Source organism: Gossypium hirsutum, chromosome A04, assembly GCF_007990345.1.
Source record: "Gossypium hirsutum isolate 1008001.06 chromosome A04, Gossypium_hirsutum_v2.1, whole genome shotgun sequence".
NCBI classification, from domain to species: Eukaryota; Viridiplantae; Streptophyta; class Magnoliopsida; order Malvales; family Malvaceae; genus Gossypium; species Gossypium hirsutum.
This window is the reverse complement of record NC_053427.1, coordinates 83,042,470-83,053,213: the sequence shown is the minus strand read 5'-3', so window position 1 is coordinate 83,053,213 and position 10,744 is coordinate 83,042,470. Positions and strand designations below refer to the sequence as shown.

At 29.5% G+C, this 10,744-nt stretch overlaps 1 protein-coding gene across 1 annotated transcript; it reads right to left on the bottom strand.

Annotated features, from left to right (window-relative positions):
• Positions 1-4,126: 4,126 nt before the first annotated feature.
• Positions 4,127-9,588, bottom strand: LOC121228226 (serine carboxypeptidase-like 35). The gene is made up of 8 exons (XM_041111549.1): positions 8,845-9,588; positions 6,015-6,122; positions 5,741-5,929; positions 5,566-5,654; positions 5,192-5,479; positions 4,982-5,118; positions 4,566-4,658; positions 4,127-4,488 (listed from the first exon to the last, which is right to left on the bottom strand). The coding sequence occupies exons 1-8, from the start codon at positions 9,107-9,109 to the stop codon at positions 4,230-4,232; spliced, it is 1,428 nt and encodes a 475-aa protein (XP_040967483.1). The 5' UTR covers positions 9,110-9,588; the 3' UTR covers positions 4,127-4,229.
• Positions 9,589-10,744: the final 1,156 nt, after the last annotated feature.

The following is a 10,744-nucleotide window of genomic DNA, read 5'->3' as shown; positions in this document are numbered from 1 at the left end:
ATTTTCTTTAAAGAGCCGTGGGAATTTGTTCTTCATCCTTCAATTTGCCAATGATTATTTTTTGGAAGGTTAATTAGAATCATTAATTGATTTTGTTGGGATTTATATCTCAAAGGGTTCATTTGACACTTATCAATCTATTAACCATGTCCATCAGTTTACTCGTTCCATCTTCTCCGTACATATCGTCTCACCCCATGCAATGCAATATGTAATGCTTTGTAATAGAACAATTCAACACTAAAAATAGACATATTTAACATGTACTCAATTCATCACTAGTAATAAACATATTTTACATACACTCAATTCATCACTAGCAATAGACATGTTTAACATGTAATCATTAAATAGTAGTAGTAGGCATGCTGAACATGTAATCAGTAATAAAGTGGTATGAATAACATTATTAGTTTATTATTCACATATCGTGCATATAACAGTAATAAAGCAATCAATTAGATCAAGAATTCCAAAATACTCATATTATCAAGGACCCAATTGAGTGAACTAAAACCCTAAAAATAATTCAGGGAATATACAAGGACTAAATTGCACATAACATAAATTTTAGGGCAAAAATGTAAGACAGGGAACACACAATCATGTGTCCAGGCCGTGTAGAAGGGTTACACGGCCACGTCGCCAAGCCATGTAACAGATTGTGGTCATGTGGCAAATGCAAAAATTAACCTACAGGAGAGATATGGTCGTGTAGAAGGGTTGTGGTCGTGTGGTTCACAAACTAGCCTAAGGCTTTCAAGGCACATGATCGTGTGGAAGGCCATGTGGTCCACTTGTGTGGTCCACATGCCCGTGTGAAAGACTGTGTGGCCCTAATCCTACACATAATCACCACTGATTGCTTAGGAAAGACACACACCTTTCATCGAGGGTCCGATCGATGTTTCTTATGCTCGGTTCTGGTTTGATTCACCTAAATTAGGTCCTTCAAACGATATTTACACACGAGATAATGATTGATTTCAAGATTTATCAAGATTATCTATATATTTGGCAAGAATTGAAAAAGGATTGTTTAATCAAATGTAGGACTAGTGCCAGATAAAAAAATTATAGAAATTTAGGATCTAAACTTTGGAATGAGGTGTACTTACCATTACTTGGAAAAGATCGAGATACTATTTATGGCAATTACGAAATCAATTGTAAAATGATTGATTGAAGGATGTTTTAATCTGGGAAAGCAAAATATTCAACAGCAAAAAGATGTAAAATTTGATACAAAGAAGAAGAAAGAGAAGTAAAAGGGAAGAAATAGAGAGATGAAAGAAAATTTCTAATAAGGATTGAAAATAAAACAAGAAGTCAAGTTTAATTAGGAAAAGTTGGGTTAAATACCTAGGGTTTGAGGAACCCTAGGGGCGGCATAGTAATTTTCGCATTGCTGTCGAAAAAATAAAATGGATGTGGGGATAGAGTGGCTCGAACCTAAGTCACTTAAGGGAATAAAATAACGTTTAACCATTAGGTTATCATCCATTTCTTATTAAGTTTTATCTCTGACTAAGTATATTTTAGAGTGGTTTTTATTTTAGGTTGCTGAAAATAAAATGAAAAGAAATGTGAGAAAGGAAGCTCAAACCTAGGACCTCTAGGATAGCATAGTAGCACTTAACCATCAAGCCTAGCTATTCAAATTTTGGTTTATCCATTACAATTAACCCCCTATATTTTGGGGCATGACAAGCTCTATTAAATCATTCCACTTGCGATAAAGATTCTTTCTTGTTCCACCAAAGACAAGATTCGAGGACGAATTTTTTCAAGGAAATGGGGAATAATACATACACGGATAAGGTAAAACTTATTAAATTGCTTTCATCGAAGCTGCCAATTTTCAAGTTTAGAAAATCAATCAACTTACGACAACATTTTGGATGGGATCTAGGCATTTGAATAGCTATCTCTTAGCTTCGAAACGCACTTTGAATCACTTAATTATGAGTTCAAGAGCTCAAGTTATGATCGCTTTAGTGAAAATTGCATAAGCAGAATTTCTTGACAGGACTATTATAGAAATTATGAGTTTCAGGCTTTTAATTCGAGTTTAAATCATATTGGGTTCGATTTTTATGGCTTAATTTTTATTATATAGGAGCTCAATATTGTATTTATTAGGTTTTCTTATTTATTTATTCTGAATCTTGGATTTTTTTTAAGTATTTAATGTTGTCTAGGAGATTTATGTTTTTTAGTCAAATAAGGAAGTTTAGTTTTAAACTACTTTTTATTTAGATAAATTAGAGTTTCATTTAGATGTACTTAGCTAGCCTATATAAAGGTTTCTTCATTGCTAATTAAGCAAACAACTGTTTTCATTAATAAAGTTTTCAACTTTGGGAGTTAATTTCTTTGTGCAAGATTTCTTTCTTGTGATTTATCTAAATAAGAGTAGTTTTAAACTAAATTTCCTTATTTGACTAAGAAACATAAAAATCCTAACGACTTAAAATACTTTTAAAAAAATGCAAAATTCGAAATAAATAAATAATAAACACAATATTGAGATTATATATAATAAAAATTAAGCCTAAAAATCTAGCCCAATATGATTTAAATTCGAATTAAAAGCTCAAAATTCGTAATTTTCGTAATAATCATCTCCAGAAATCCTGCTCGCGCAATTTTAACTAAAGCGATCATAACTTGAGCTCCTGAACTCGAAATCGAGTGATTCAAAGTACATTTCGAAGCTAAGAGATATGTCTTTGAACCCTATGAGAGATATCAACCTAAAGATCATCATAGATTAACTGATTTTCCAAGCTTCAAAATTAGCAGCTTCGATAATACAATTTAATAAACTATCAGTAAATAATCGGGATACAAAAGAAGAAATTATTTTCTTATTTGATAAAGAAAAAATATATATACAAATAGTTTATTGTTGTTGGACTTTAGTTTCATAAAACTTTTGTCCGTAATAAATGCATAAAAGTTAAAAAAGAAGACAAAAGAACTATTAACTCAACCCTACCCGATGGCCAATAGCTAACGTGGTCGACGGTTGCAGCCGAGTAACGTAACTGTCTTCGGTGATTTTTCCCAATACATATAACATAAGGTATATAAGTGCGTTGCTTTGGAATTGATAACGATTAGAAACAGATTGATGTATGCGCAGGCATAGGAGGCATGATGACAATATTATACATCCATTTGTGTCATAAAAGTTAGGCTTTTGAGGAAGCATTCTCGTTATGTGGTGGATAAGGTTACACATTTCTCAATTTTAATCATTGCTTCACTACTACTTGCTAAACCCATCCTTTATGGCAAATTAAAGTAAATAGTTTATACTTCCAAAAATATTTATTTTTTAATTTTATTGGTCCAATCAAAATGGTCGGGTGAATTAGGTCAGCTCGAATCGTATTTCGATTCTACAAAGAATTTGGATAAATTATATAGTTATTTAATTATTAATATTTTTTATTATTTAATTATAAAAGTTACAAAATAATTATTTAATTATCGAATTTTTTATCATTAATTGTTAAAAGATTATTTAGAAACTTTTAAAATAGATATAATAGTAACTTTAACATTCAATATTTATACATTGTGTTAATTTAGTTTTAATTTTTTTAAAAAAAAATTAACACTCAACATTTACTCATTGTGTAAATTAATTTTTTTTGTGACATTGAGAGTTAATTTTAAAAGAATAAAAAAATATAAAATCTATTATCTTAAATCTTTTGTACATTTTCTATCAAATTTAGTTGATAATTTTTTTTTAGCTTTTTAAATGAAAAATCACAAAGAAATTGCAAAAATGACTAAATTATACAACGTGTAAATGTTGAGTATTAATTTTTTTTTAAAAAGTAAGATTAAATTAATACAATATATAAATGTTGAAAATTAAAGTTACTGTAATACTAATTTTAAAAAGTTAAAAATCTATCCATTGTGAAATTTGAATATAATTGAATTTTATATAAATTTTTAATAAATATATTTTGGAGTATATAACTTCAATAATCAATTATTTCAAAAATCATAAACGAAAAATGATTATAGCAACAATGCAATAATGACAAACACAAGCGTATCAAAATCACGAGGTAAAAAAATTCAATGAGGAACTTGGAGGTGATTGGTAGCTAAAAAGACTAAAATAGCAAAATGTAATGAAGGAAACGTCCAAATTCTAGTTGGTGAAACATAATGGATAGCATTAGCAAGTAGCTAGCTAGCGGCTAGAAACGTGAAGAAGGCAAGGTGTTGGCAGAGAGAAAATGGGTGAAGAGAGAAAGGGACTGGCGAGGAGCAAAGACGGGGACTTGATGGCCAGCACCACGCACGGTGGCAAACGTCAGTCCCCCTTCATACACCTCTACCCATCCACCCACTTGGCCCTGGTGGAACCATGCCCTCCATTCTTCTTTTACTTTTAGTCCCATTTTCTTTATGCTGTACCTCGTTGATGTCACTGGCACCCTCCCATCTGTATCCCCACTGCCATAACAACAACATTCATTCAATTAAATCAAAATGTTTTGTAAATGTATGTATGTATGTATGTATGTATGTACCTGTAAATCCAAATACGTAGGCCAGCATTGAGGAGTTTTTGAATGATGGGCAAAACAGAGTCGGGCGAGTCATTCCAACCTTGGATTTCACCACTGCCAATATTTATGTTGACGAGTAAGTCAATAACATTCAAATCAAGAGATAAACAGAAAGAAAAGCTTGAACGATAGCTTGTTTCTATAGTTGTTGGGTATTTAACAGTTTGGATGCCATAGTGAAGTGAAAAGGAAAGGTCAAATAAAGTGGCACTTCTTGTCTCATTCATTCATTAAATTTTATGTGTTAGTGTAAACAGAAAGAAAGCTCTACTTCGATGATTAAACACATGCTGTCATTAAATACTCGAAAGCTCCAGGATGCCCTCTGCCTACGTACCATAATCATAGCATAGATTAATTAGAAAGCTTTTTTATACCTGCATGTAGTGTAGGGATATGAAAGCTTTGTGAGATTAGCATGCAATGCACTTTGAACATCTTCTCTGTTGAAGTACTTCTCAACATACTCTTCTGTGCATGGATCATAGCCCCTTGGTAGCATATGCCAAATACCCTATTCCAAATCAAGCATTTTAGCAAACCAGTGCATACACATACATACATATAGGGTTTATTTGGGGAATTACATGTTGGGAGAGGAGACGAGGAGCTACAGGGAGTTTGGGAAAGGTTCGTCTTGTTCCAAGAGCTTTAATGCAAACAGGAGTGTAGATGCTGTACATATCGATGTTAGCATAAGCATCCATGAAACCTTTCATATGATCGGCGCATTGAACCGTTAGATTATTAGTTTGTTTAAAGTCACATTCCTTGTTTATTTTGTCGTAGAGTTGGTCCGAAATGATGGCGTGGCTCCATGCATAATCGAACAGCCCCAACGTGTCTGTCGGTTCGTTGATCGCAGCATTTCCGATCTGAATACATTACAAAAACACCCAAACAAGCATAAGTATCTATTGTTTATCTCAACTTTCCAATTCAGCTCCAACTCAACACATACCATGAATCCCTTGAAATTAATGTAGGAATCTGGACTTGACCCTTGGTTTTTGTCATAAATGAGTTGAGCCAGCTGGGGAACATAATGACCTGACGGAGACAAAAGCAAGAAAAGGAAAACATGAATGATGGTTCATATATATTTAATATATAATAATGGATGGGTAACCATATACCAGCATAGCTCTCTCCAGCAATGTAAAAGTCATGGGATTTGAAGTTAGGGAACCTTTTGAACCAATTAATTAAGAAAGTATAAGAGTCGGCTGCTGTAACTTGATCACCCAGTTTATGTAAATCTTGGGAATTGTTGGTGTATGAAAACCCCACTCCAACTGGTGCCTCCAAAAACAGTATATTTGCAACTACATATGTATATATAACAAGTTAGTATTGGAAATCAAGAAAGATATATGTATATATACTTGAATGGAAGTAATGGGGGGGTACCTTTATTCCAAGAGAATTTGTTAAAAGTAAGGCGAGTGCCATTGCTACGAATAAGGAAAGGACCAAGTTCTTGTGCTGCTCCGTAGGCCACTGATGAGCAACCAGGTCCTAAAACATTGCCATTTCAGTCAATGCCATCATAATTCATCTCTTCTTCTTGTTATTCTATCTTAACATAAATTTAATCATTCAAATTGAACCTAATTAATTTAAAATAAAATACAATTTGTATAAAGACAAAGAGAAGCTTCTTACCAACCAAAAAAGGAGAAAGAGATATATGGTTTTGACAAGAAAGGGGAAACTATTCTACTAATTCACTAGAATTGGGGGAGCAGGTGGGTCTCAAACCCAAAATATCGACACATGAGAATTTGTCAGTCACATGTAGCCACAAGCATTCGACCCACAACTATTTCTTTTGTATAATTAAACCAGATTGTATTTTGATTTTTTTATTTAAAAAAAAAGCAAATCAATCCTTTTAAATTAGATTAAAAAAATAAGTTAATTTTTTTTTTAAAAACTTCAAATGGAATAGCCAGATAATAATATGTTATGTGCCACATGTATTTTATTCTAACGTACATAGGTCAATTTTAAACAGTAAAAATAAATAAAATTTCTAATAGAATAATTAAATAACTCTTTAATCTAACGTATATAAATAAATTTATCTATTTTTTAATAGAAGAAATAAAATGTAATTCAACTCCAATCTTTTCTAATATTACTAAAATCCAACGAATTTTATTATTATAGTCAATAATAATTAATTACACCATTCCATAAAAGACAAGAAGTAATATTTTTTTTTTTTAAAAATCAATAAAAGTATATAGTAAAATATAGAACAAGTTGGGCATTGATCGGACGGCTCATGTTTATTGATAGAAAAAAGATATTAATTTTGTAGGAGATGGACACATTGAGTCAAAGTCTCAAAGGTAATGGCCCCCCAACAGGTAGGGTCAAAGTAAGTGATGGATGTGTCCAATGGCCATGCCAATTTTGAAAAATGATTCACACTTTCATATACTAGCATTAATTTAGGAACTCCAAAATATGACTTTCGTGCCGCGACTGATAGGACAATATGATTACTATTAGCTAAGTTATTCATTATCGTAAACAATTAAATAATAAATATAAAAATAAATTAATTTTTAAAACATAAAATATATGAGTTCGAGCGTGTTATAATGCATCATTCTCTTAATTATAAATTTAAAAAAAATTACCAATAATTCTACATATTGTATTAAAAAATATATATACAATCAGAATCATAAAAATTAGAGAAAAAGATAAAAAAATCCAAAAATAGTTGAAAACTTAAAAATTTCAAGTTCATAGGCCGACAAATGAATGAATGATTATTCTTGGAAGAAACACTGCTGCTGCACACTGTACAATTATTGTGTTTTCGAGAGTATTCATTTTTTAATTATGAAAACAGGTTTTTTATAATTAAAAAGTTCAAATATATTATAAATTCATGTATTCATAGTCAATTAGTTTTAAAATTTATGTTAATTTGTTAATTTTGTTAAAATTATTTTTTAAAATTTAGGTTAATTATAACAATAACAATTAAATTTAAATTTTAAAATTTTAAAAATAAATATTAAATTCTTAAATAAAAGTATTGTAACTAAATTTTAAATTTGTGAAAAGGAATAAGAGCTATGAAAACCTAATTAAAAATTTACTTTTTTTTCTTCGTATATCTAAAACTCATTTGGCCAAAACTCAGCTTTTTCCTGGTTAGTTGATGATTTTTGTCTCTTGCGAAGAGCAAAACATTTAGTTTTTGAGATTGAAAATTAACTTTTTCTAAGTTTTAATTTAATTTTAGATTAAAAAATAATTGATGATGGTTAATGTGATAAAAACGAATTTGATTTTGCACATAAAGAAATAAAAAAAATTAAGTTTAATGTATTTACTACATTTAATTTTATACATCATAAAATTACACAGGGTAATTGTATCAAAATATTAACTTAAAAAAAAACCACACAAATAAATTTAAAATAATTTTATGCAATTTTATAATTTATTTTAAAAATTCAGAAAAAGTTATTCCCATAAAAGTTATTTGTCTTGTTTGATTGACCATTGAAAAAATTAAATTAACTAAAAATTAATATTTTTAGTAATTTAATTTTTTATAATATTTGATAATTTAAAATAAAAAAATTCGATAAATTTTTTTATAAAAAAATAGAAAATTATAAGTAGATAAGAGCTATTTATCAGTTAATGAGAAATTTTTAATTTAATTTTATTTATTTTAATATTATATTATCCTACAAAATTTTTAAGATTTAAATTTTGGTTTTTGTTTAGAATAAGATAAAATGTTTAAAAATTAAAGATAGAATGTAGAATATATTTTTATAACTTAAAATATATATTTATGTAATTAATTTTAAGTAATAATTTCATAACTTAACTTTTAAATACTTATTTTTTAAACACTTAATTTTTTAAATTATCAAACTTAAATTTAAATTAAAAATAAATTAAAAATAAATATTAAAAATTAAACTTATAATAGTCAACCTTTAAATTTCCCTAAAGTTGAAAATTTAATTTCTTACAACCTCTAAAATATTTTGTTATGACAACAAATATTCTCCTCTTTTACTGTGGGAAAATAATAATAAATCACAGCACTCATCAGCTGCTCTGCTCCAATCAAAGTCCTTTAGGGACAAATGTTTGAAAACCTGTTTCATCTTTGACTCTTTCTCATTTTAAGTTTTCTTTAAGCATTAAGTATGTAAAGCTATGAAAAGAGAGACTATGTAAAGAAGATGCCAACCTCCATTAAGCCAAAGAACTAGGGGCTTGTTGGAAACTCCATCTTGGGCTTCGAAAAACCAGTAGAACAAGGCTTTGGAGTCTTGAGGTCGGAGCTTGACGTACCCAGCATAGTGCCGGAACTTCACCGGCGGCTGTCCAGGCAAGTTAGTCACCCTGTCGGTCTCTTGCTGTTCGGCGTAGGAGGGTTGTCTGCTTTGAGTGAAGGTGGGGATATGAATGAAGAGAAAACAGCAGAGGAGAAAACAGGGGCTTAACTTTGCCATTGAAACTGGCAACAGCTCCAAGGGGGTAATGAAGAAGTGGGAGAGGCCGTAGAAAACAGAGGGAGTGGGGTTCTGTTTTATATACAATGGGAGTATCCAAAGAGTCCAATTATTTTTTTATTTTTTATTTTTTATTTATCGAGTTTTCTTTAATTAAATTTTATTATAAAATTAGATAAATAGCAATATGATTTCTTAAAAAAATATTTTTAATATTCTACCACTTGAATTAACGTAGACTAAATCTCTATCAATCCATCTATAGCTCTTCGTGGAATTAAGAGAGATAAAAAAAATTTAAAAACTAAGCATACATACCCTCGAGAATAATATCTTTATTGAAAATTCGAAATCCATCCACCCTCAACCAAGCTAATTATCACAATTTCATTGAAATTTTTTGAAAAAAAAAAAACCTTCCCTTTAATCAACCATTAATAAAAGATAAAAACGAAAATTAAAAGCCCATGGCGGTGCCCAAAGTCTCGTGAGACTCGTACTTGCTATTTTATCTTCGGTTTGGTACAATAATACTATACTTTTGTCTTTATTTCTTCTTTTGTCTTTTTAACTTTAATTTTTCTTTTCGATTTCAGTATAAAAATTGAACTTAAAATTAAATAACCATTAAATGGTTCACGAGCATGAGCATGAGCATAGTTAATTTCATCTCTATTAAAACTTTAATTACTATTTAATTTTTATTGGTGAATTATAATAATAGAATAAAACCTAAATAACTAATATGATTAGCTCAACTCAAACATATGCTACATTTAGAAGGGTGAAAATTTTTTACCATAAAATCATTACATAGACTTCAATTAGTATTTCATTAAAGGTTGAAGCTAATATTACTATATTTATATATTTCAACATTGTGACCTTTCTTTTGTGAAAGACATTGGGCTTTTTTTTTTCTATTTTAGATCATTGAGTAACATGCAATTAGCTTTTTTGTTACAATTATTATTACAACTAGGGTAAAAGTTTAATAATTAATGGTAAAATAGATACAATCTAAGATTAAAATGAGAGAATTTGACCTTTTAACTCACTCACTAGTTATTTGTTTGCCTTTATGGTATAATGTACAAATAGGGAGTCATTATGAAACTAATAAATAGTATTTGTCGTAAGTTTACAAGGAGCACTTTGAACACACTTTTAAGCAATGATAATCTTCAAGATGTAAGGAGAGTTAGGTATAGTGAACTAAGGTATGATTCTTGTGACTCTACAAAGTTATTCTCTCAATCTGTAATCACTTTTCTTTTTATTAACTGAACTATTAGAGAGCTTTTCAAAGTACTAATTTATGCGCTCTCGTAATCTTTCTTTTATCTTATAGGCTTAAGACCTTTATCAACCCCATAACTATCTTCAACCCATCTTCCTCAAAAAGACTTAAACACCTTTCATTTCAAAGTTTTAAACATCATCTTAGGGCTAATTTAGAAATGTTTTTGAAAAGTGCCGTGGAAAAATATATTTGAAAAGTTTAGTTTAAGATTTGAATATTTAGTATTGTTGTTAAAAAGTGCTTTTGAAAAATAAAATATCTATTTTAAACATGTTATTATCAAGTAACAAATATGCCCTTAAATAATGTTTAAATTAGTTAATATTATTATA

Bases quoted from the DNA above. Each gene is read 5' to 3' on its own strand.
- LOC121228226 (XM_041111549.1), bottom strand. From the start codon at position 9,109: ATGGCAAAGTTAAGCCCCTGTTTTCTCCTCTGCTGTTTTCTCTTCATT. The intron at 5,930-6,014 runs GTACCCCCCCAT...ATACATATGTAG, and splicing joins CAAATTCTCTTGGAATAAAG to TTGCAAATATACTGTTTTTG. The intron at 4,489-4,565 runs GTACATACATAC...TTGTTATGGCAG, and splicing joins CTACGTATTTGGATTTACAG to TGGGGATACAGATGGGAGGG.